Source organism: Rhipicephalus sanguineus, chromosome 1, assembly GCF_013339695.2.
Source record: "Rhipicephalus sanguineus isolate Rsan-2018 chromosome 1, BIME_Rsan_1.4, whole genome shotgun sequence".
Classification (NCBI taxonomy): Eukaryota; Metazoa; Arthropoda; class Arachnida; order Ixodida; family Ixodidae; genus Rhipicephalus; species Rhipicephalus sanguineus.
The window spans coordinates 334,338,656-334,365,570 of record NC_051176.1 but is presented as its reverse complement, the minus strand read 5'-3'; the positions used below and the strand labels follow the sequence as shown (position 1 = coordinate 334,365,570).

General features: G+C 42.2%; 1 protein-coding gene across 3 annotated transcripts in view; it reads right to left on the bottom strand.

Annotated features, from left to right (window-relative positions):
- Nucleotides 1-1,785: 1,785 nt before the first annotated feature.
- Nucleotides 1,786-26,915, bottom strand: part of LOC119379564 (uncharacterized) — a 41,314-nt gene continuing 16,184 nt past the window's right edge. Inside the window, exons 2-5 of one of the 3 annotated variants that reach the window (XR_005181244.2) lie at nt 20,446-20,583; nt 18,215-18,581; nt 9,036-9,530; nt 1,786-5,179 (exon numbers count right to left, since the gene is read on the bottom strand). Coding sequence is in view for 2 of the 3 variants with exons in the window: in XM_037648868.2 (XP_037504796.1) it covers nt 9,094-9,530; nt 18,215-18,581; nt 20,446-20,448 (807 nt within the window). In the remaining variant the exon portion in view is untranslated. Of the gene's footprint in view, nt 5,180-9,015; nt 9,531-18,214; nt 18,582-20,445; nt 20,584-26,915 lie in introns of those variants that run through there. The other 2 variants (XM_037648868.2, XM_049412021.1) reach the window with 2 other exon arrangements.

Sequence of the window (26,915 nt, the reverse complement as noted above, 5' to 3'; positions counted from 1 at the left end):
CGCAACATCCCATATCCAGCGCTCTCGCCTTTCTTCTTCGTACGACAACTATGGAAATCGGTAAAACTGAACGTCGTTATTCAGTCTTTTACATCCGTGGCAATTCACAACGCAACAGTGCATCTTTTGCGGCGTTTCTTTGTAGCGTGCGGAGGGGTCTCGTCTGCTGCTGTTTTCGCCGTCGTTCTGGCGAGTGATTCAGCAAGCACTTCACGACGGTACGGTGGCGCGTCCGACAAGCGGAGAGCAATTCACAGCTTTCGTTCTGTGTGTTAAATGCGCAAACACACGCGATATTAAGCTCAATCGTTGTTTGCACTCGGTAGTTGCACCTGGTCCCATAGCAAACTGTGCGAGGGAGTCTGTCTATGCACTACTCAATACTTCTCCGACAGGTGGCGCCACACGTCTTGGAAACTCCAGAGACGTCTATGCCCCCCCACCCTATCCGTAGCTTTCAACGCGCTCGCTGGTACGAAAGGAGAGAGAAAGCGCTTTGAGCGTGCAACGAATCCCTGCAACTCCGTTCGTACTTGACGGATTCTAAAAATTTTTGCGGCACTCGATTCGTGAGGCCACAAGCTCTTTTAATGAAGCCATTCGATGATTACTTGAAAAAGTGTAGCATGGCCTTAAATTAAAAAAAAAAAACGTATTGTTTAAAAAAAAAAAGGCGCCCTGTATATATTTGCCCAAAGTCTGATGTGAAGGCTGCAGACTACCATAACCCTGTATGCAATTGTACACATCAAACTGTAGCGGCTTGACACAAACCAGGGGCGTAGCCAGAAATTTTTTTTTTTCGGGGAAGAGGGGAGGCTCAGCACCCCCCGGGCTACGCCACTGTCACGAACAGTGTGTTACTTTTACCGGCTTGAAACACGATGTGCACATTTGTGCAGGATTCCTGATTGGACAGCTAGTGCTTATTTATTTTTTATTTTATTTTATTTAAAAATACCTTACAGGCCTCTGTTGAGGCATTGCGTAAGGGATCATAACTTCACTTTGCTGAAGACGCTACCATAGAATAAAGAACCAGTTTACGCTACCATGTGCGACAAGCCGTTCGACGTGCCCCGTTCCGAGAGCCATGATAAAATTATAATTTTTGTTTGCTCAGACTGAATATAACCGATAACCGATTGTCCACGTATTTCAAACCCGAGAGTTTATTATTTTTATAGAAAAATGAGACATGACTGCCTTGAGAATAAATGTTTTAATTACTGTTTGAACATGTATTCTCGTTAGCTGTTGTATTTAGCAAGGGCTGACTTCTCGCATTGTTGGTAAAGGAAACAACTTCATATATAGCTGTTGTATGTTTGTTCTATATCACTAAAGGGAAAACAGCGCTTAAAAGACGGGGACAAGTAAACGACGACACACGAAGTGCATTGTGTGTCATTCTTTACTTGTCCCAGTCTTTTAAGCGCTGTTTTTTCTTTGGTTATGTAATACCAACAGGCCCAACGTCATTCACTATTGCAGTCTATATCACTATTTTTGCTAATCATACCCATCCCCCCCTGTAATGCCCTGAGGATAATACACTAATTAACATTAATTACTGAAAAAAAAGGCACCAACCAGTATATAACCGCCTTCTATTGCAATACAGTATCAAGCACCTTGGAATAAAGTTGTGTAAATTTGACACATTTACAGACAGTGCATCATAATTTGCACCTGAAGGGGATAAAGTGATTGGATCCTCAGTAAGCCGCAGTTTGGGAAAGTGGTATATAATGTTTTCATATTTTATGCAATGACACACTTAAGTATCTTGATGAACACACTTTATTCAGTTTCTTGCACACTGATTTACACAGAATATTGAGATTATAGACGCCCTCTATAGAATAGACTCTGAAGCACTGTCAGGCGCTGCAATTGAGCAGCTTTCTGTTCTCCTCAGCCATGTATATTTATGTATACATGTCTGGAATAACCACTCAAGACTCCCTACTCCCCCTCGAAGACAAAGTAAAAATTACATGAAAAGCACATACAAGTATCCAGAAAAGATTTACCATGCAAGTTGTGTGTATAACACTCCTGTCTTACGTGCACTCAATGCAGAGACTTTTGAAAACACAAAGCATTAAAATTCTCGAGCCTCAGCGACTCCACTCAAAAGGCTTTTGGTGTAGCGTGAAAGGAAACACGGACACGAGAAGGCACACAGGAACACCACACAGCGCTACTAGCAACAACATGTTTATTTTCAAGAACCAGACCTGTTGTGTTCCTGTGTGCCTTCTCGTGTCCGTGTTTCCGTTCGCGATACACCAAAAGCCTTTCAAATGAGTAACCAAAAGCCCACGTTGCAACCCTCATCCACTCAAAATGCTCATGCAATGAAGCCCATGGGCCTCAGATCTTAATGATAGTTTCAGAGGTTGTTCAAATTATGTTACCAGCAGCATGTATGTACAAGGCAATGACCATTTTTACATGTTGAAACGATGCATCTTCAATGATGCTGCAAAGGCTATAGTCACTAATGTGAAAAACATCCTACTAAAACATGTTACTAGGCTCATACTTTAGACTGCACAAAACGAAGTAGAAACAAAACATGCCCAAACTCGCAACCTAATGTTAATTCAGGAAAGACAGAAGGTACACACAGAAGCAAGGAAACTTGTGCACAAACAGTGCCATATATAAGTGGCAAGGAACATTAATTACTCCATATTGCAGTGTAGAAGAAGCAAACTACAGAATGTTTTAAAATAATTTTTTGTTCACTGTTGTAAAAAATTGCAGACCTGCAATTCATACACGGCTTCTTATACTTTTGCATACTAAAAGTTCCCATTAAATTGTGCACAGGCATATATCCAGAGTTACCTAGAGTCTCAATACTTCGAATATATTTCTCCCCAGAAGGGGACCTTTTTTTTCGTGGCCCAGGAATAAGTAATACATAGCCCAGCCAGCTTATGTTGGCGCTGAGAAAATGCTGAGAAATGCAATGCTAGGAAAACGAGATGCCTGCATTTATGCAGCCGGTTTCAATCAGCGAGTGGAGCTGCCCAGATCACTCGCAACAGTTGTGTGGAACCAGGGCTAGCAGGATGGCATTCACAATTATGACACAACTCGGGCATGCAACACGACAAAGCATGCCTGCCACTTGGTAGTGACCAGCCTATTGCCATGTTACTCGATGCTGTGGTCATTGAAAGGAGTGTGCTAGTGACCAATAGTCCCAAAACTGGACTAACATTTACCAATGCTACTGATGAACAGGCACAACAAGAACCTGCCCATTGACTGCCAGTACAAGCAACAGCTAAATACCTTGGCTAAGACGTTGGGCGAACATTAATTCGACAATGAATCTGAATACGTTGGTAGTTGCCATGGGTGCCCCAGCACTAATCATTACATCAGGCCTCCCCATTCCTAAAAAGTTTGTCCATGCTCAATGGCCTATATCTCACAAATGTGTTTAATAACCTGGTCCAATCACACTTGCTACATTGCCTTGTCAGGGCAGTAGCTGCTGCCCTGACGAAGATGAAGTTTGTTTGTTGAAATGTTTGATCCAGCAACATTCTATGTTCAACCACTCCTCATCACTACGATGTTCCTTGCCACTAGTTTGCAGTGTGTTCTGTGGACCTTCCTTGCCTATTGGTGTGTACACTGTGTGCTCCAAATAAACTTTAGTTGAGAGTAAGTGCACATCCTGTGACTTCTTTCCTCCCATCTAAGACATGTGCTCATTTAACATTTTAAAATGAACCATTTACTTTTTGTAGTGACAAGCCAACAGAGCCTGTCTTCACTATTCCTTTACTGCACTTCTGCTTGGCATTCTCGAAAACCAAAATTTACAGCATGGGTGCATCTTTGGAGGTGAGACAGCCAAATGAATGTCACTGCAATAAGTGATTCAAAAGGTCTTTTCTCTCAGTGAATATTTTTGTGTTTTTTTTTTTTTTGCTTTGAAAAGTTCACAATCTTGCAGCCACCATGCAACTTTAGGCCTAGAACCATCTGGGTAGAAGTGCAGATAACACCAGTATCACAAAAACATTAATGATTGGACAATAAATTCAATTCGCAATCGACCACCACCTTGAACAGTAATTTCTTGATGCGCATACTGGCTAAAACGACATGACAAAAGAAAGTAGCATGTAGGACGTACAATTAAGCCTTGATACTATAACAACCTTCAATATATTTGAATATATATCATGAAGTATGGAACATTTTGTAACTTTATGTCCATAGAATACCATGTATTTGTTATGTTAATATACCTAAGTGCGCTTCACTACTGCTGTAAAAGAATACCGAAGCAATAAATTTACACTGCTGTGGGTGCTAGAGATCAAATGACTGAATTATATGCATGAGAACTAATAGACAATAATGCCAAGAAAAGTAGAGGGGATGTTATTTGTAGTAATTAGGATATAGATGTTACTGAAGTTAATATAGATATAAGATGGGAGAGGCGAGAACTTCAATTCACACTCAATTTTTTCATATAAAGAAAGGGAACTTGCTTAGCAGTGTTTAATAACATCAGAGAAAAAGTAAAGTCCGTTTTACGTAGCATACACTTTGACAACCATACATACTATGCGGTTCCTGCCAGTGGCAAGTTATCTTTTTGTCCACTTTACTTTCTTCACATCTATATCTTAATTACTACAAATAACATCACCTCTACTTTCCTTGGAATTATTGTGCGTTAGTTCTCACTAATATTGTGTCTAACAAAGAAAAACGAGCCCTTGAAAATCATCTTTCCTACATTCATAGTGAGGGCCTCGTTCTGACAGACTTGATGCCTTCAGGTAGTATGCGAGGGATTATTGGTCAGCAGTCAGCTCGTAAAAAGATCACGTGCTACGCAACGCCAACAGGCAGAAAAAGAGTGTTCCACACTCGCCGCCTTGGCTGCGATCGGCGCTAACACTCCTAGGTTTAAGTGCCCATATATGCCCCATAAAGTGGACGGGAAGATGACCGCCGCTGTAGCTCAGTGGTAGAGCGTTGAACGCATTAGTCGAAGGTCGCAGGTTCGGTCCCTCCTAGCGGCAAGTTACCTTTTCGTCCACTTTACTTTCTTCACATCTATATCTTAATTACTACAAATAACATCCCCTCTACTTTCCTTGGCATTATTGTCTGTTAGTTCTCATTAATACTGTGTCTAACAAAAAAAAAAACGAGCCCTTGAAAATTATCTTTCCTTGAATCATATGCAGAAAACACACCTTTCAAAGCACGTGCCACATGACAGAATGACTGCTTAAATACAGCGGCATCTTTTCTGGCAGCCAGATTTTGGAGGCAAAATGTGCCAACTAGTATGACAGGTAATTCTTTAAGGGGGGACGTGGCAATGGGAATGGTAAATTCGGTCAAATTGTTCAATTTTTCAATTTATTTTTTTCTGCAATCCTGAGACCATGTTTTAAGTCATGGTGAAATATTAGACCAAAATAAGCAGAAGTTGAAATAAAAAGCATTTTACTAGTGTGCTGTCATCGAAAACTATAAGAAAATTGGGCTTTAGAAAATGCAAATCTGAAGTTTTCCCTTGGCACAGTGCCATTATATTGATGTCATCATAAAGAGGACAGATAGAGCTCAAGATAGCCGCAAAGCTGCATTTCTCAAATGAAAAACAAAACCAGCTTCCTTCAGAGTTCCATTTTCTTAGCTTTTAGCTCCATTTTCTTTGAGCTCCATTTTCTCAGCTTTCATTTTTTGAACAGTTGCTGTCAGTCATCCCTGAGCCATTTCACAACAAATAAAGATATAACAATTCGGTTTTCTGTGCTTAGATCCTGAGACATTGGTGAGTGCCGTAAAGCTGTCCATATTTGTCTGCACGTCATACAGATTTTTATAATTGGCTTTTTGTAAAAAATATTAGTAAGACAATATGTACAAGAAATTTCAAAAATTTTTGTGTGTGTTTATTTGAACATTAAAAAATAAACCAATAGCATTACGGCACAGAATGGGCCCTTGTGCATATCCTTATGCAAAAATCTTGATGAACTTAGGTCTAATTCATTAATTAATTTTGGGATGACCAATGAGAGTCTATCAAGTGTTGTAACTCAAAAACTACAAAAGATAGCTCAAAACCGATTTCAGTTATGATATCAGCACAACATATCACATCTGCATGCCAAATTTCATCACTTTATCTCCATAAATAACAAGGATAGTTTTCATTGCCACGTCCCCCCTTAAGTTATTCTATTCACTTACTGACAGCTTTGCTTACACCGTTGGACAGAGCGCTTTGCTTCCGCCATGTACAACCTCTATGAAAATGACTTCATTGCTGCGGCACCTAACTGTAAATGTGGTTGACAGCTCTCAGGTTAAATAAAACTTTTTTTTTCATTTAAGGTAATTCCTTTAGAGTACTCAGTTATTCGGACAGTTCTTATAGACCTCTCAATGTTAAGTTGGCAGCTATACTTTGCATAAAGAGTTCAATTTAAATATAGCTGACTCCCGATATTACCAGTTCTATTAAAGGGACACTAAAGAGAAAACAGGTTTTTTTCGTATTAGTAAGTCACTCTTTAACAATACCAAAATCACCATGCTTACCACGAGAAGACGCTTGGTAAGCGAGAAAACGCACAAAAAGAAAATGCGGGTGACGACGCCACCTTAAAGTTCCCGCACCAATCGCCATGACATCATAAATTTTGTCGGCGTCTAATAGGTCCTACGTTGTTCCCAATTGGTAACAGCAAAGTACATCGTCATCCGAGGGGGCCAAAGACTTAACATACCAAGTTTCAGGATTTTTCATGGGGCCAATGTCGCCAAATACGAAAAATGCACTTTGAAATATGTGACGCCATGCGAGGAGATTTCGGTGCAAAGTCTAGGAACGAGACTTGGACCATGATTTTCTCCTCTATTATTAAGCCTATGATGGTGAAATTAACGATATTAGAGTTAGAATTAAGATATTAGATTCATTGCTTCACTTTAGTGCCCATTTAAGTCGAGGTTGAACTGCGCTTCCTGTCCGGTTATAATTTTCATGATGATTGAATGACTGATCGATCCGCTGGATGCAATGTCTCAAGGCAACATGCACACTATAACGTGCACAGGGATGAGGAGGCTATGCCATAATTTAGACCATGCACCTGGGGATTCTTTAACCCTGAGTATAATTGAAGTGCACAAGCTTTTTTTTCTGTGCAGTATACACACACATTATAACACCGCCACTGTTGGTAGCCAAGCAGAATGCCTGGGCTCGATTCAGACTCTGACCCTTAATCTTTATTCTTTGCATCCACCGGGACTTTTTGCTCATGGACAACACCACCAATGCCGGCACAGAGATTTCTGCGAAACTTGCTCTTAATGCTATCGCGTTAAAATGCTGGCCGATGTTTCAGTCGTCCAACCCATGTAGGTTGCTCCAAGTCAGGTAGGGCCCAAAACTGCTTGAAACAACAAGAAACAACAGCCCCAAAAATGCTCGTACATGTGCGAAGGGGGACCCTACTTGGCACCTTGATTATGATGCTAACACGTTGTGAAGTAACCTCCTATATAAAATTTGACACAACAGAGCTTCTTATGACTGAACTTCTCCATTACGAAGTGTCATGAGTGAAGCCCAAGAAGAAGGTCAATGAGCACCCTGTGAACTTCAGCACACACTGTGAAGGGCACCATCTTTTGATGACTGTCACAAATGAGCGCTTAATTAGGTGTGCGTCGCTGATTTCACACAATGGCATGAAATCCCGGTGCCGATGGTTAGCCTCGACAGAGTGCGTGCATCGAAAAAACAAGTATCAAAAGGTGCTCCTTACCCTCTCCGCAAAAGATACCGCCAAGACAGCCTAATGCCCATGCAAGATCGAGAGAATTCGAGAAATCAAAGCGGCGCATCCGACTCCGCAGATGAACATGAGAGAAGGATCTCTCTTTTTCCGCAAGCTTTCGCTGTGTTACGCACAGATGACTCATGTAGAAGCTTTGCGAACCCGGGTGCGACCCGATATCAGTACGCTGCGATGGAGAGTAAGTCATTAAGTGGAGTGAAGAAGTTATGTTGTTCAAGTGACAGTGTAGTTCGGTCGGCCAGAGAAGACGTGTTGTTGTATGACTTAGTGTGGTCAGTCGGTCTTTGAAGTATCGAGAGATGACGCCAAGAGAGCAGTGAAATGTTTTGAAGAGTGTCGCCGAGGAGACGTGATCACCGACTGCGAAGGGGGAACGACTCGTCAACGCTTGTCTACACGGAGGGATTTGTCACGCTGGTGAATATGAAAGGACTTTAATTGTTCTGCAATATTCTCAAGTGTTTGCATTTGAGCTCATGTGATTCATTGTTTCCCCTTGTTTGTTAAACTTGTGTGGGTTGTACTGTGATTGATACCAGCCAAGTGCGCATGTTTATGTGATGTTTGTACTGCCTTAACCGAGAATATAGTATTTTGTTTGTGTTGTCAACTCTTGGCTCTGACTTGGTCTTTGGACCACAACCAGCATTCGCTGGTGCGCCAAAAGGACCTACCCTTAAATTGTCCGTGCTTTCACGGTGCGTTTCGGCGAGCTGATACGTCAGCCCTTAAAATCTGTCCGGCGATAGCCTCCCCATTAACGGGGATTAGTGAGAATGACAAAGGCACCCACAAAACTGCACACCTTTCAGTCAATCTATAAATCTATCGTCATGCTGAATTCTTCCTGTAAATCTCACTGTATGATGACATTTGTATCAATGCCTAAAAAAAAAACACAGCAAATGCATACGCCACTCTTAAGCGGAAACAGCAGATGCATTCAATTTACAAATGGTGCCTTCAACAGTGCTCATGGATTGAAACGAGACATCAAAACTTTTCGTGTCATAACCGACTGGCATCTGCAATTGCTCAACATAACCACATCATGTTGCTACAAATCTGGCGATTTAAGCTCTGGTGTAAGTGTTTGAGTTGAAATTATGCCAATACGACATGAAGTGAAGACAATGGAAACAAAAGTATGTGCATTACTTAGCCCTAAATTGTTGCGTTTGAATCCATGAGCACTGTACATCAAAAATGTGAGCCTTCAAGATGTTTCCTGAATGTCCCGATTAAGAATCTGTGCGCAGACAATTTGTACCGAGACAGCCTCGCCACGCTGCGCTTGCAGCTCACACCCTGTCTTACACAAAAGGCACTTTGAGCTCACAGTCATTGCCATGTGAAAGCCGTTCTTGATGTCTTCAGAATAGCTAGGGCTGACCCGTTCACTGGCCAGGTACTTCAGTAGCAGTTTTACTGTGGCATGTTGCGGATGTTTCTTCCTCCAGGACTCCATAACTTCAAAGCCGGAACAGGTCAGACACCGCTTGAGCTGTGGCTTAGAGGCACATGCCATTGATTCCAGCCGCTCAATCTCGCCCTCCTTGACATTTAATGTTTTTGGAAATGCTCGAACAACTGTCTTCCATGGGCACTTCTGTTCACAGAGATAGAGAATGGCACACACCAACTCTTTCTGACCTAGGGAGAACAAAATGAAAAAAAAAAAAAATTAGTTCTTCACAGTCCAGTAAGAATAAGAGAGTAGGGAAGTGATGGTGCAATAAACATGAAAGGCAGGAATCTCTTTCACTGTGGTAGTAGCCTCACTAAATATCAGTGTCAGGGTTGCGAGATAATGTCAAGAAAAAAAAAAACCCCAATGGACTCAATGTAGCCCTAAAAAAGACAAATAAAAAAGTGCCATGTGACAAATGTAGTCACTAAGATTGCCGAAAGGCATGTTCGGTATGTGTAGGTTTCAGCCTTACTAAACCTTTCTATATTTAGTTAACACTTAATATATACCAGTGTTGCCCCAATACTACCTTGTTTCTAACAGTCATTTGCCTCGCATGGCTGGACTAATTTTTGTAATGTCTGTGGGCACAGCGAGCTCAGATGTACAGCTTTCCCATAGATCCAGAATGCGCTCCATTTAGTTTGTCTGGCATGTGTAACTTTAATTGAGACATATCCACATAAAATATTGCAAAAATATTCGCACTTAGCCGTTTTATTCTAAAGAACAGGTCGACCAGTTTCAAAAGGTCTCAATCCGAGGCATAACAGAGAAAAGCGAGCACAGCCTTTTGATGACTTTCGGTGCTATTCAGGGAGTTGTTTGCATTTGAGTGTGAAAAAGCTGAACAGAAATGTCGCTTCCACAAGTGGAATGAGAATATGGTTTCAGTATTGCATAACTAAAATCATTCGCGAAGTTAGACAGATCGGTCCTCCTGTGATGGCATACAGAGGTAAATAATGCGATTCTCAAGCAGGCATTCGAAGGTTCTAACACACGATTGCCTCAATATAAAGCACTAAGAGCATGATACATACATTGAAAAGCTTGACTGTGTACTAGCCCAAATTTTTTTCGGCACTTTTATTGTTTCCTTTTAACACTATAATAATAGACAAGCATACAACATGTGCACAAAATGTCAGTAGTCATGTATGTCTGGGTTGCTAACTTTTGCTGAAAGGTAGCTAGGCACCCCATTAGCATTGAATGGAAAACAAGAGGAACGCGCAAATAATAGTGCTCTTTTCTTTAATGTTTGTGTTTAGTGTTTCATATTCGTTGTTATATGGTATTTTATGGCACAAGGGCCAGTGGTGGCCAAAGAGTGCCAGGTCATGGTATGGGATGTGATCAATGAGGATGTTAGATGGCTGTATAAGGGCCTAAAATTGTTCGCAGTGACGGTGCGTAAAAAGTATAATTGCTAAAATCATGACAGTGGCGTGAATTGTGTGGTGAGGATAAATCAGTAGTGCTTGCGTTACTAAAATAGAGCATGGAGGTAGCACGAAAACCTCACGTACGCCCTTGAGACCAAGGGCCTGAGGTAGGTGCTTTCTCTTAACAGACTACCGTAACATCGACCTCTTGTGAGAGGCCGTGCTACGGATCACCTGTGTATATGATGTGAAAACTACGAAGTTCTTTGAAGTATCTTAAAAGATATTCATATTTGAAAAACGGATCCTTGCCTAGCAGCATTGCTGGGTGTAGTGGGATTTGCTGTAGGACTGGTACTGGAAAATGTTTTCTCCTAAGCACTTCAAGTTCTCGGCATTCCAACAAGACGTGAAGGACTGAGAGTGGCTGGCCACATTTATCACAGCTGGGTGGCTCACCACCGGATAAAAGGTACGCATGTGTGCTGTGTGTGTGTCCTATTCTAACTCTGCATAATGTTACTTCGGTGTGGCGTGTCTTTGCAGTGGGCGTCCAACTACAAAGGTGTGGCTTAATCAAGTGTAATTTGTTATCTAGTTCTAGATTCCATGACCTTTGCCAGAAGGCCCTGAGCTTTTTCCTTAAAAAGGGTTTCAGGTCCGTTACGGGAACCCCCATAGATGTTTTAGTAGCATTTACGTGGACAGAAGTGGCTAGCTGGTCAGCCAAGACATTGCCTTCGATGTCTCTATGTCCAGGCACCCAGCATAACACGATATGTTGGCCAGATGCATACATGGTGCAAAGGAGTGCATATAGTTCCATCACTACAGGGTTTTTATTCTTTCGGAGAGACATGATGGCTTTCACCACACTGAGAGAGTCTGTGAATATAATAGATTTTTCTAACTTTTCTTTGCTGATATGTTTCACAGCAGTCAATAGTGCAAAGGCTTCTGCTGTGAAGATACTTGTTTCTCGGTGCATAGCGCCGGATTCTGTAAATGAAGGACCGATCGCTGCATAATGAACACCGGCATGCGACTTAGAAGCATCAGTAAAAAACTCAGCACAACAGTACTTTGCCTGTAATTCAAGAAAATGTATGTATATGCGCTTGTGGAGCATGTTTGGAAGTTCTGATGAAGGATATGTCACAGTCAATTTGTTGGCACTGCCATGGCGGGAGTGGTCTCGCCGGAGGCATTACATGGTGTGTAACAATCGAGACACCCATTTCTTCATTAAGCTTCCTGACACGAAGTGAGAACGGCTCTCTTAGTGCCGGTCGCTTGTGGAATAGTGTGGCACATCCTGTATCATTTACAGTAGGATAAGCAGGGTGTTCAGATTGTGCATTAACTTTCAGAAAATACGTGAAGATATTGTATGACCGTTGCAAACTGAGTGACCACTCGTCTGCTTCCACATAGAGACTTTGTACTGGACTCGTCCTGAAGGCGCCAGTGGCTAGGCGTATGCCCAAATGGTGAACCGGATCAAGCATTTTCAGCGCACTTGGTGTGGCAGAGTGATACACCACACTTCCGTAGTCTAAATGTGTCTTGACAAGACTCTTGTAGAGGTTCATTAAGCACTTCCTGTCACTTCCCCAAGTTGTGTGTGACAGTATTTTTAGGATATTCATTGTTTTTAGGCACTTTGTTTTAATGTACTTGATATGTGGGATGAAGGACAGTTTTGAGTCAAGAATGACACCTAGAAACTTATGTTCTTTGTTGACCTGCAAGCGTTGTCCATCCAGCGTAACCTCAGGATCTGATACAAGGCCTCTTTTTCTGTTAAAAAGAACACACGAGCTTTTAAGGGGGTTTATCTTAAAACCATTTTCATTTGCCCACTTAGTTAAGTGTTTCATATTCACTGTGTGGCATTATTCTCAACAACAAAAGGCAATTGCATGGCTTATCACTCCACAATAAAGATGCCGAGGCTTTAAATGAACTTATAACACATACTACTGAATTTTACCTAAAATAAACTTTTTTTTTTCCATTGGTACGACAGAGAGCTTATAATAGTTGGGCAGCTGTAGAGGTCAACGACCCTGCTATATGGAATGCACATGCAACAAGTTCTCTTGCGTGCACCCCTTGAACATGTTCATGTTACCTAGCTGACGGGAGAATATGCTGAAATTCAAAGATTTTAGCAATGAGGCCAACAGCCAAACAGTGTGCATTTGTGAAAGCATTGCAGCCATGGTGTTACACACCATTGCCTGGTGTTGTACACCATCAGTACATTAGCTAAGGTCTGCTATTGCCACTAGACAGCATTTCGACTTACAAAAGTAAAACATAGCTCAAATATATCCATGCAGCTGAATGAGAATTTGAAACACCAAAACAAACAAAAAGTAGCCCAATCTGGCAACCCTGCTCAGAGTGGAACTTCTCTTTTGATCAGGGAATCAAAGTTCCAGAGAAAGTGTTCCTGTACGCCTCTATTCTTACTAAACAAGTAGTACTTCTGTTCTAGAACGTACAAATGCTAGCACACATGCAAACCCCATTGCCTGTGCTGTGGTTTGTTATCTTTGTGGCTTCTGGCAGCCAGACTTGTGGTGCCATCAAGTTTGCAATGGTGATGATGCTGAGAAGGGTCCACAGTGAGTTCTACAAAAACCTATTTATAACTGTACTAATTGAGAGGGGTGCACTGAACGAAAGCACTGAACGACATGAATGAAGAATGCACTGAACGAAATGCTATGGCCCCCAAGTGCAATAAATATCATCATGGTAAAATATAATAATGCCAATCAGTCACATGCATGTTTCTAACTTGTACAGCAGCTCAAGTGAGAGTTTACTCTTTTCCTTGAATTTATAAAGACTGGAAGCAAAGAAGCTGATGGAGGCCACAATTATCAAAAACAGCAGAAGCGTGTGTGTGAGCCAATCACAGCTGGTCGTTCTGGACAAAGAACTTCCTCTCCTAGTTATCGGAGGTCTGCGTGTCTTGGTGGACAGTGACACGATGGCAAACGATGAGCATGCGTGAGAGAAAGCTTCAAACCAATCACTACAACCTGCTGAGCCACGTCCACTTTTTACTGCCATCAAAAGCTTTAGGCACCGGGCATGGGGCGAGCTTGTGGACTGGTGGCGCCTCTATCGGTGGAAGTGCCGAACTAATGGCATGTGGGTGCTGGAAAGGGGCAGGCGCTTGCTGCAGGGACGCGGGGCTGGATGTTGGCTGAGCTTCACTGTGCTCGCGTTGCTTGTGTCCTGCGCTGCTGAAATATAGGGGTGCGCGAACAGCGATGACCACGAATCGGATACGAATACAAATCGAATACTGTTTGAATAGCAAGACAACCATTTTCAAAGCAGCTCTAGGCTGGTTAGGTAACAATTTTTTTAAAAAGCCCAATAATTCCACAACATTTTATTTGAAACAAATATTCACAAGCTTTGACAAAGGAACATTACGATTACTTTTAACCGAGAAAGAATACCGCAATTATTCAACCTGAGGCAAGCGCATATACAGTAGCAACTATAGAGCCTTCGAAATATTTTGTAACTGCTGGCTGGAATGTAGCAGTGAGTACAGTTTTCAAGGTGGTACCTTGTCAACAGCTTTTAAATGAAACTGATTCATAAACATGAAGCAAGTTTCAGGAGTTAATATTATCATGTATGTCATGCTAGTGCATTGATGTCACGTAGTGGATTGATGACACTGTCGCATCGGTGACACGAGTTTTAAGCAAAAGCCCCTTGATCCTGTGATCAATATAGCGTCCGTAGTCCTGTAAGTACACGGGCTGCATGCACCTGGATAATTTGGCAATTGAAACAAGAAAAGTTAGCCCTCGCTGTTCCAACATCTCGTTCCTTCGGGCATTTTTCGTCATTGCTAATTATTCGATAAATATTCCGTATATCGAATATGCACTATTCGATTTGGTACTCGAATCGAATAGAATGCAACTCGATTCGTTATTCGAATTTTTCGAATATTCGCACACCCCTACTGAAACACCTCGGGGAACCAAGTCCGAGCAGGCATGTTGCGCTGTAGGCTGCACAAACAGCTAAACAAACATGGATAAAGCTGAAGAATACATCCAGTTCCATCAGTTCCCATGTGCAATTGCCATCGACACCGGCCTTGCTCGTGCACAGGCCGCCAATGACAGCCTTCATTGCGTCAGGCTATGTGAAATACACAGACTGAAGATTACCATAGCTGTTAGAATATTAGGAACGGCGAAGCATCGAAAAGGAAACAAAACAGGAACAGGAGTGTGCAAATACAACTAACGTGTGCAATCGGCGGAGTATCGCGTAAAAAAAGACGAAAAGCGAATGGGAGACGTACGCTCTCCTTTTTTAAATGTTAGGAGATAATCTTAACGTGTAGACAGAATAACAAAGTATTGGGAAAATAGAAAAGGTGCTACTTATATGTAGCTCCACATCGTAGCTAATCGTGTTGTTTCGTCTGCGGGGAGCACTTGCAACGCAATTTGCACTCGTTGTCTCCTTTATATATTCAGTGATATCGTACACGTGGCCTGCTTCGTGCAATTGGCGACCCTTCTTAAGAGCAGACGCACGAAAACGCACATGCCAGCTGATCAAGCCTCTAAACCGCAGCGCAAGATAACTGGCAGCGCCATGGGTGCACTTGCGCTGTCGACTATCCTTCCCACGAGGCGCCCTCCAGACAACAGTGAGGAACAGAGAGTTCGGCAGTTAAAATGCAAAGATGCTTATTTTACAACGCGTCGCCAATCGGGCCTGTCTCATTCGCAGTCCTGAAAGAGAGCAGGCATCGTGCCCCTTCTAGTCCGCCTCCAAACAAAAACAAACACCTAAAAGCACACCACCCCACAAAGAACCCGACTCGTTTGATTTTCCGACGGCACTCCTCGGTGGGAAGACATGAAAGGTTAAGGAGTCATCCTTTCTAGGTGACTTGACGGCCATTAAACGCGCTCACAACTGCAAACGACTGCACAGAAGTCTCTCAGAGCCCCGCCACGGTGGTCTAGTGGTTATGGCGCTCGACTGCTGACCCGAGGGTCGCGGGATCGAATCCCGGCCGCGGCGGCTGCATTTTCGATGGAGGCGAAAATGTTTGAGGCCCGTGTACTTAGATTTAGGTGCACGTTAAAGAACCCCAGGTGGTCGAAATTTCCGGAGCCCTCCACTACGGCGTCTCTCATAATCATATCTTGGTTTTGGGACGTTAAACCCCAGATATTATTATTATTATTAGAAGTCTCTCAGAAGCCCGGCGACGGGCCCTGTTATCTGATCAAATGTTCGACAGTCAAACGCTGCGTGCATTGTTTAAAAGAACACTGTTGCTGCCGATTCTCTTTGGCATGGGCGCCAAACAGCAAACGCAATAGCGTACAGCTTCGCATGGTTCAACAATAAACGCAGCGGTTTCTCTTCGAATACGGTCCCCAACGTAACAGAGCCTACTCCGCGTCGTCTGCTTCACATGCCAGTGCTGTCTCTGCCGCCGCTTGCAGCGCTGTTCGGGAGGGGCGCTCCTGGTGGCTTACGACGGCCGCCCGGTGCCTATGAGCTAGAAAATGTGGTAAATGTCCCTGTCTATGGCGGCGCAGAACAGTGTGCAGTAAGCAGGACAGGGCTGGTAGGCATGAGACCAGAGAAGAAGCTTCTTGCCAGTGAACTAGAGGATGAAAAGCTGCAGTCATGGCCTTTGCACCCACTGCGACAGCTCAGAAATAGATCCGTAGGATTTACAGGAGGCAGAAGATGGTTCAGCAGCTCAAAAACAAACTGGGAAAGCAAAGGAGCCGCAAGAAAACATTGTAACTACTGTCAGCAAAAATTCCACTTGTGGGAATAAAAGTGTCATTAGGGCCAGTGAATTGTCTAGTAAATACAGTAATTTGCACACACATGCATCCAATTAGTGCTCATGAAAGGTTCACCTTTGGCTGCTGTTAAGTCTATATTAATACACGTGCCTTCTGGTACTCTCCATTTCACAGTAAAGGTGTTGCAAGGGCTTTGCAATAATCTTATGAACCCCTTTTAATCACAAAGGCTTAGGTCAGTATATGGATTACTGCTTATTTACATTTGTCTATAACAGTGCACAAAGACACAGCATAAATTCTGTTACAAATGTTCATTTTAATTTAGTGCGTTAGGATAACAGGCTCTGTGTTCAAGAAATTTGTAGAGCGTTTAAAGTGCAACGCAAGTTCATAAGTTTTTTTTTTTAAAGAAGACAGCTTAAAAATCTTGTAGACTATTTAATAAAGTTTACAAACATTGAGAATTGTGTGAGGGTATTAATCAGTAAGCTTTTGTAAACTGCTTATTTTTGCTAACCTGACTTCCCTAAAGAGGCAATACAATGAATTCTAATCGATCATGAAGAGTAAGTACTGATACGATGAGGGCACACCAGGTGACCTTTATGCAAATTAATAACAACTTGTTTTCATGGTGAGTGAGTTGGTGTTGGTTCATTCCAAGAACAGTGCTTGCAACAGCGTGCATCACATGAGTAAGTTCTTACCTGAGAGTAAGTATCACTCAAGCTCTCACCTCTTAAAGCTAGGGACACTAAACGTAATCACTAAATCAGTTTAGAGTAAGGAATTATTTGTTGAAAATACTGGTGTCATTATTATTACAGTCATAGGCTTATTACTAGAAGAGAAACTCAAAAGATTTGTTTTCTGAATTTTGCACCGAAACTCCCATGCAGGTACGTCTATGGGACATTATGGATTTCGAAGTATTTGCCATGGAACAAAATAATGCAAATTTTATTGACAAATTACCAAGGCCCTACCACATCATAGGGTCAAGATCTATGACATCATAGTAAGCTGGCACTCGATTTTCAAAGCAGAAATGCCAGCAGTTTTTTCTTCTTTTTTGGTCTTTTCTTGTTTACCAATTATGTTTTCATGGCAAGTGTGGTGTTCTTGGTATTGTAGAAGGGTAATTCAGTAAGACAAGTGAAATCATCTTTCCCTTTAGTGTCCCTTCAAGAAATCGTTCCACCGACCCTGCCATTTATTTTTAAAACCATCTCTGGCCACACAGAAGCTTTATACCACACTGAACTAAGGAAACTAAGTTCTTTGCACTTGGTTCTGTGAGCCATTTCCATTCCTGCAGAATGCTCATGCCACAGCAGTGTTCTGTAAACATGCGTTGCACTGAACCAGCCATTTTTAGGCTATGCATCTTGCAACCTCCAATTGAAGCTAGTTCCTACTGCATGGCAACACTGCTCGCGTGGTTGTATGAAACAGTTATCTTTACATAAGGATAACTACCACCAGCTTCTATCATTTTTCTCTCGTCGCATTGCCAACTGTAGTGCGCGCTCCGACAGCGTGTTGGCAGTCTCGTAAACTTGCTGCTGTAAAAGTTGCTAACATTTACCCATAATATGAACAGAGATCAACAACAGAATGGGACTACAAGGGATGTCTCACCAGTGTTTTCCTGAACAGGTGTGCGGTAAAGTAATGATGCCTGACATGGTGCAGAACACACGCTGCAGGTGTCTTTGTCCAGTGGTATTTTTCGAAAGGCTTGAATATGCTCCGAAGCCTCCTGGATTGAGAATACAGCAGCGAGCCGCTCCAACAGCACTGTTTCTTGTGGTGTGATGACCTCCCGGTCAGTGAGAATGTCAAGCATGTCGCGGACAGTGCGGCAGCTGAACCTGGATCTTCGAGGGACGTCCCGCTTGAGCAGGCGCCATATGTCATCTTGTTTCTCACAGAACTGTTCTGCTGTCCACAATGCTTCCAGCTTGCCCAGCAGTTCCCTGAACTGCATTTCATCACTTCCGTTACCCTGCACATCAGGCAACAGCAACATTTCAGCCAGTGATATCAAATGTACGAGCGAGACTGCAATGGAAGCTGTGCAGATGCACTGGCAGGAAAGTGATGCTGCAGTGCAGCTTTCTATATACTGAAGAAATGAACAAAAACAACTCATCAATCCAATACAACATTGCAGATTTACCCATAATGAACAGACACTCACTGCCACAACTAATATTACCCCAGCATTGACAGACAGGCTGGTGCTGCAGAGGGAAAAGGGAGTTAACACGTGAAATTCAAAGGCCCCATCCATACGAAGGCACAAAGCTACAATAAGTGACATGGAAGGAAGCACTCCCTGAAGGCTCAGATTGTTCAAGTGAATCACTAAAATTATCACTTTTTTCTACTGTCCACAAGATTTTTATGCGCACAAGTCTCACACGAGATCAAAAGCCAACTGCATAAGAGCACCCTTCTATTGTACTCCTGTCAACATTTGATTTCTGAAAAATAGGCTGCTTTAATTACCAATGTGGATAATGAGAGACGAGGCGATCATACCAAAACCACTATATTGCGAGACTTCCATTTCCCCCCAAACAATCCTATCTACAAAATGCAAATCTTATAACTAACTGTCCAAAGATGATCACAATCTTTCAGCCTTTGATTAGCAGATCTAGTCATGGGTATTTGGTCACGTTTTGAATGGCGTTTGAGAAGCAGAGGACGCCCGCATTTCTACTGCGCTACCTGTACTAGATTATGCGGCCAACATAATGCTGTAAGGTTTTAAAGATGGCCCTTGAAGCAAGGCTGAGATTAAACTGGTTTTGCTGAATCTGCATCAGGTAAGCTTTGAGTCAACGCGCGCGCGCACGCACACACACACACACACACACACACACACACACACAAACACACACACACACACACACACACACACACACACACACACACACACTTTTTCGTGTGGAATCCCATCTATCAAGCACAAATCTCAAAAAAGAGAAATGGTGTTACAAGAAGCAAACCTAGTAAATATTGTTCCCTGTACACAGGAGTGGTTGCCAGTCATTTCCTCGTTAATAGGAATTAATTAAAATTTCACAACTTGAAAAGTTCACTTAATTACAAAAGGGTGAATGAGCAATCTTTAGGTATTCTTAAGGGACATGTAACTGTGCTAAATGCTTGCAAATTTTTTTTCTGGCTGAACAAGAATGCCCACAGATATAAAAATATGTGAAAACACAGAAACACTTATTGGGAAGCAGCGCCCTTAAATAGGCTCACAGTAAGGTGGCCAGCATTAAGGAAAGAATGCGAAAAACAACAACAACAAAGATCTAGCTAGTGCTTTATCTGCCATGCCCTGGCCGAAGCAACGAGTCACTTTTGTATTGGTATGAAATGAGCTCCGACAGCTACTGTTGCAGCCTTGTTAATTTGCATGGATATGCTTTTGGGGAGCATTTCTGCCAGGCAACTATAATAGTCATCTACTTCACATGCTTTCCTTGTGTTATAAATGTGGTCTCTGCCCTTCCCGGCCGTGAATGGCTTGTGTGCTACCAGCGCGACATAGCACTCTTGATGGAAAAGTGGCAAGAGCCGAGCTTTCAAGAAAGGAAATGCAAGCAAGCCAGATGACGATTATTGTTCTGTGGCAGAAATACTCCCAAATTACTCTATTTTTTGCTTAGAGTACAGTCATCCCTTTTACCACAACACCTAAGGCTGCAAAAGCTAATTGACAAATTCAGGCCACGGTGAAAACAGCACCGTGGCCGTTGGCCGGGAGATATGGATAATGATAGTGGCTTATAATCGAGTGGAGGGAATCTCTCCAAAACTGCAACATGTAGCTGGCACTTGACCCTTACCATTGTCAAGATACGGAATGCTGTCCCTGGCAGCAGACAACAGGCGAAACAGTTGCTTCCAACAAGCTCAGCTGCTTTCTTATGCAGGTGGGAGCGCAGTCATGTGGTATTTCACTTATTGCAGGCTTTCTTTACCAGCTGGAAAAATTGAACACTCAATCAGTACACTGTCCAAAAATAGTGCAGTTAGACATAACTTGAACATGCACACATGTGACTCGACCTTTTTTATAATTAGGTGGGTACTTCTCAATTGACAAAAGTTATAATTAGCTAATTAAATCTCAGTAACGAACAAAATATTGGCAACTAATCCAGTGTACTAGGAACGACATGTACAAGGTTTGCTTCGCATAACTGCTTTACATGGAATCTTTAAAAGATTACAGCATTACGTTGGCCACATAATCCAGTACAGGTCGTCATCGTCATCATAACTATTAGCCTATCTTATGTGCACTGCAGAATGAAGGCCTCTCCCAACAATCTTCAACCCACCCTGTCCTGCATGAGCCAATTCCATTGTATGCCTGTAAATTTCATCGCTCCAGCTAACACTTTGCCATCCACTGCCGCACTTCCTATCGGTTGGTATCCATTCCCGATGTTCTAACTGACCATCTGTTATCTGTCTCCTCATGACATGATTAACTAAGATATCAGCTACCCATGTTTGTTCTCTGATCCTCTCTGCTGCCTTCCTATCTCTTAGGGCTACCCATATCATTTTTCATTCCACTGTGCAGTGGGTGGTCCTTAGTGTCTTTTCGAGGTTCTTTGTTATTCTCCAGCTTTCTGCTCCGTATGTTAGAACTGGCAGAATACACTGGCTGAACAGTTTCTGCTTTATTTATAGTGGCAAGTTACTGGTAACAAGTTGCGAGTGTTTGCTGTACGAGCACCAGCCTATCTTGATTTTTCGGCGGATTTCTTTTAAACAAGTGGGCTCCCGTTAATATTTGACCTTTTTACCGATTCGTGGGTCCAGTTGTCTATCACAAATTCTCGTTCTTTCGCCAGACCACCTAGGATTATCTTTGCCTTCTGCATATTCATCTTTAACCCTACTTTGAGGCTCTGTCTAATTCTTCAATCATTTTTTGCAATTCGTCGCTGCCACTGCTAAAGAGTACGATGTGGTCTGCAAACAGTAAATTACTAAGATATTCTCCATTAATCTTAGACCCTATTTCTTCGCAATCTAGTCGTTTGAATACTACTTCTAGACAAGCAGTGAATAGCAGTGGAGAGATTGTATCTCCTTGATGGACCCCTTTTTTGATTGGGATTTTCCTGCTTTTATTCAGGAATAACAGAGTAGCTGTGGAATCTCTCTCCCTCTATATATATATATATATATATATATATATATAATATAATATACACACACGCACACACACACACACATATATATATATACATATATATATACATATATATATACACATATTGGCTATGGCATGCACATATGCTTCAAGTACTCCTTGTTGGCGCGGTGCCTCCAGAACCGCTGGTATCTCTACCGAGTCAAATGCCTTTTTGTTATCTATGAATGGCATATAGAGAGCTCTTTTGTATTTGGCCATTTTATCAATTATTTAGCAGAGTGTGACGTTGGGCGAGTTGCTGCATAGCTTAATAAAATATTTGTGGCGCAACTGAGACACGCAAGAAAACAAGAGAAGATAGGATAGGGCGCCAGACTTTCAACTAGTTTATTTTCCGCACATAACCCAAATATATAGGTTTCCAGATATGTGCACAAAAAGAGGCAGCAGCACAAGCGACTACCACATAGCACAATAAAAACATATCGCACAGCGCTATCTGAAAATACATATTCATTCTTGTACAAAGAGATCTAAGGGACATTGTTCATTCATCCCCCTTCTTCCGTATGTGATATGCCTCAAGTACTCCACGCGCTAACGTTTCCCTGCTTCTTCCTATCGCACGAGTTTCTCCGAAAAATGGTGCGCAGCCGCACGAAGCACAACAGAACGGCAGGTGTGAACCCAAACCATTCTTAATTGATAATATATGCTCCCTAAGGCGATCATTAACACAGCGGCCTGTCTGGCCTATGTATGACTTGCCACAGCTCAACGGAATTTCATAAACAATGCCCACCATGCAACGCAGAACCGGTCGGATGTGCTTCTTTTCACATGAAAGCTTGGCTTTTTGCGAAGAAATGCGGGCACAAAGCTTCGAGAGCTTGTTGGGTACCGAGAAAACCACTGGAACATCATGCCTGTTTGCAACTTTTATTTTATTATCAATTATTTCATTAATCACATGAAGGTGATCCAAGGTAGAGCACCCTTTCCTGAAGCCAACTTGTTCCCTAGGCTGATTAAAATCATGTGTGGCTATTATCCTGTTCGAAATTATCTTCATGAATATTTTGTACAATGCTGAAAGAAGGCTGATCGATCTGCAGTTCTGCAAGTCTTTCATGTCTCCCTTTCTGTGAATTAGTAAAATATTGGCGTTTTTCCACTTCTCTGGTACATGCATATTAAGACAATGCGTATAGGGAAGCAAGCTTCTTACATATAGTATATAGCCTAGGGAAATGCAGGCTGTATGCCCTAACTAGGATGACATGAGACTTTTTTTTGTTGAACCTACATCCTGTAAAGTTTTGACCTTGCCTGTACATGTATATCTATGTACTAAATGGAAAAACATTGATGACCTCTGACACACACACACACACACACCATGATTAAAAAGAAAGATCAGCATTTTTTTCATCTCTATTCATGAATTATTATTTAATTGACATCGTTTTTAATCATTGCTTGAATCGCTAACATGTCAATTTTAAGTTGTAGGCCACCTCAAATAACCCCAGACTAAAGCATTTATTTTGTGCTGAAATTTGTCTAATTGTATCTTCTCACAAAAAGCAAACGCCCATGAAACTCGCGAGATCTGAAATAGACTTGTATTCGTGTGCTGCTACCCGATGCTTCTGAGCAAACTTTGATGAATTCACAGCTGCATTGGCTTATCACTGCGTCATACAGTGCTGCACATTGTTTGATGGTCGCGGCATGAAAACTCGCCACTGACCCATAGATAAGCATGGAACGTGACTGGGGAGGAGGGAGGTCGCGATTCATAGACATGGAAATCATGACAGCACACTTACGACTATCAATTTGAGTGCCCCTCTCGTTTTGTAGATAGGAGCCTGTAGAAGGCTAAAGCTATGCTGACTGCCGCATGAGACAACATGGATGCGTCGGCAGATAACGACGCTTACCTCACAGTCAGTTACGTGGCAATAAACGAAGGCGGCCAAGTGTTCATCGAAGTTTGCTTGGAAGCACTTGAGTAGACTATAGTAGCGGCGCACGAGCACACATCTATTTCATATTTCGTGTATCACGGGCTTTTGTTTTTTTTTTTCCAAAAAAATATGAGGCAAATTTTAGCACATAGATGCCTGATTTTGAGGTTACTTGAGGCAGCCTACAACATAAAATTGACATGTTTGCAATACAAGCAATAATTAAAAAAGTCAAATTAAAATTAATATCCAGTGGTGAGAAAATACTGGTTGCAAGTGCACATGACTATGACTGATATGCACTTGATATGATTTTTCTAGAAGGGTGTTCAGATAAGAACGTCAGTGCATGTCCGCGGACCCCCTTCAATTTCGCTGAAGAAAATATATTTTGGAGTTTCAAGTCCCAAGGGCCACTAAATCATACTTAGTTTAGCGAAAAATATTTTTGCCGTAGTAAAAAACACCCCGGAAGTCTCCACTCAGCAGAACCACTTTTTACAAATGTTACGAAAATGGGATTTTGACGAGGTCCTACAAAATAGATATTGTAGCTGCGAGTCTCAAAATTTTTTTTGGCATCTTGCAGTTTTGTTGGCCGTATTTTATGAAAAAAAAAAATCACAAATACGGCACATTACTCAATAACGCTCTAGTTTCAGACTTTATAATACTTAGAATTTCCAAAATTTCCCAGAGTGTCGCCACACATTAGTTTAACAGTTGTATTAAATATCATTGCAGAGAATGGTGTCAAGTACAAACTAAAAATGCATAAGTGAAGGCATGTCTATAAAAATGCAATAGTTTGCAATGCAATTAAAAAAAAAAAAGCCATCTTCAATTTTCTTTAATCTCCCCAGAATTAAAGCCCAGTGCGCGTTCTAACTGAATCCGTAAAAACATGTGGTATTATTTTTGTGAGGTCGGAGTTAAAGCTGCCAAAGAGCACAAATTGATGTTCCCGCGCAACCACTTAAATGAGCGAGCATGTAGCTATTGTTGCCATTGTCATAATTTTTAGGTCTTATGTATGTTCTCTCGTGTTCACGAAACATCAAATTGACAGAAAAAAGATGAAGTGTTGCTTTAAAGTGCAAATTTGTACATATGCGTGTTTGCTTGTGCCAGGAACAATACTATGATGACTACAATTATGGGAAAAAGTTCATCTAGATGTACACACGGGTAAGGTTTTCGCATGCAACAGTTTCTTCGGCCCTAATGTTCACAGTAGACAGGCATTGAAAGAAGGCTGGGTCCGCGCAGAAAGTGTCCTGGAGACGGCACCAATGATCTCCGCCTTCTTGCGCCCGGTGTAGGACGTCCGACTATGACGTTTCCCTTCACCGCCATCTTCAGAGGAGAAAGCTCTGTCAACTAATTAATGACTAAGTTTAGCTCCTCAACAACATTTTGCTCAGGAACAAAAGTTTTGATGGACACGGATGCATTTGTGCATTTTACTAAAATTTTTTTATAGAGGCTGAAGCAGTTTCCAAGACGAAGAGAGTTTCTTCTGGCATAAAGCTCATGAACAAGGCGTTATCCCAACCTCTTATACTCCGAAAGTTCCACTTATAGCTAATCTTTTTCTTGTGCTTGTTCAGATAACGCTAAACGCTTGCTTTGAGCTGTGCAGCTGAGCCATAAATCTCAGGGGAGTACAAGAAGCGCATGAATACTCGTATAAGGCTGCTCGGCAGCGGACTGCCGGGCAGTAGATGAGACGACTGACAGACGTGAAAGCTCATGCGCTGTTACGATTCCAACCTTTCTGAAGCGTACTGAGCTGTTTATTTTTATTGTCGGTTCGTTTTAATTTGTTGTTTAGTGAACACGAGAGGGCATATTTACAGCCTAGAAATTGCGACGGTACAGGCTGTCCTTTTGAAGCTTAGCGCGCTGAAAAAAAAAAAGATAATAAATAGATAAATAAAAACAAACAGCTCAGTACACTTCAGAAAGGCTGAAATCGCTACAGCGAATCAGCTATCATGTCAGTCAGTCGTGTTGTCGACTGCCCGGCAGTCCTCTACCGAGCAGCATATCTGAGCATGGCTATCTGAGTATCGTATTTATGGCTCAGTTTGACAGCTCAAAGCAAGTGTTTAGCGCTATCTGAACAAGCACAAGAAAAAGATTAGCTATAAGCAGAACTTTCGGAGTATAAAAGATTTGGATAACATCTTGTTCATAAGCTTTGTGCCAAAAGAAACTCTCTCCGTCTTGGAAACTGCTTCAGCCTCTTCAATCAAATCGTCGTAAAATGTACAAATGCATCTGTGTCCGTCAAAAATTTTGTTCCTGAGCAAAATGGTGTTGAGGAGCTAAACTTAGTCATTTACTTAACAGAAATTTAACCTCTGAAGATGGCTGCGAAGGGAAACGTCATAGTCCGACGTCCTAAACTAGGCGCAAGAAGGCAGAGATTGTTGGTGCCGTCTCCACGACACTTTCTGCACGAACTCAGTCTTCCTTCAATGCCTGTCTCACATAAGGGCTGAACAAACTGTTGCATGCAAAAACCCGGCTCGAGTATGCATCTAGACGAACTTTTTCCCATAATTGCTTTCGCCAGGAACAATACTACGATGACTACAAACACGCATATGCAAGAATTTGCACTTTATAGCAACACTTCGTCATTTTTCTGTCAATTTGACGTTTTTTGAACATGGAGAACATACTTAAAGGGGTGGTGCCATCAAATTTCGAGGCTATAACAAGCCTGTTGTGGGTTTCGTTTGTATGCAAGGACATTCCACACGAAGGTTCGGACACAGCAAACGGTTAGAATATATTTTAATTCACTTCCAAAGTGTACCTAAATGCTCATTCTCCCGATCGAAACCCATCGCTAGCGCGCCAACACTGACGTAGATCTGTAGGATGGGCAACGAAAGTTGTAGTGACGTCACACCAAATCTGCTGTAGTAACGTGAGTGACCTCCGGACCTCCGCCACTTCCGCAACGTACGTACCGGCTGTAGTGAACTAGAATACATTCTAGTTCACTATAGTACCGGCAAAGCATCGGTGGCTGCATCACTCGCCGAGTTTCGATCGCTTCCTGGTCATGTGCGTCACAGCCTTGTGTGGTCACGTGACCACGCCTCCTACACTTCTACGTCACTGCCCAACCTCGGCGCCCAGAAACCGAAACCGA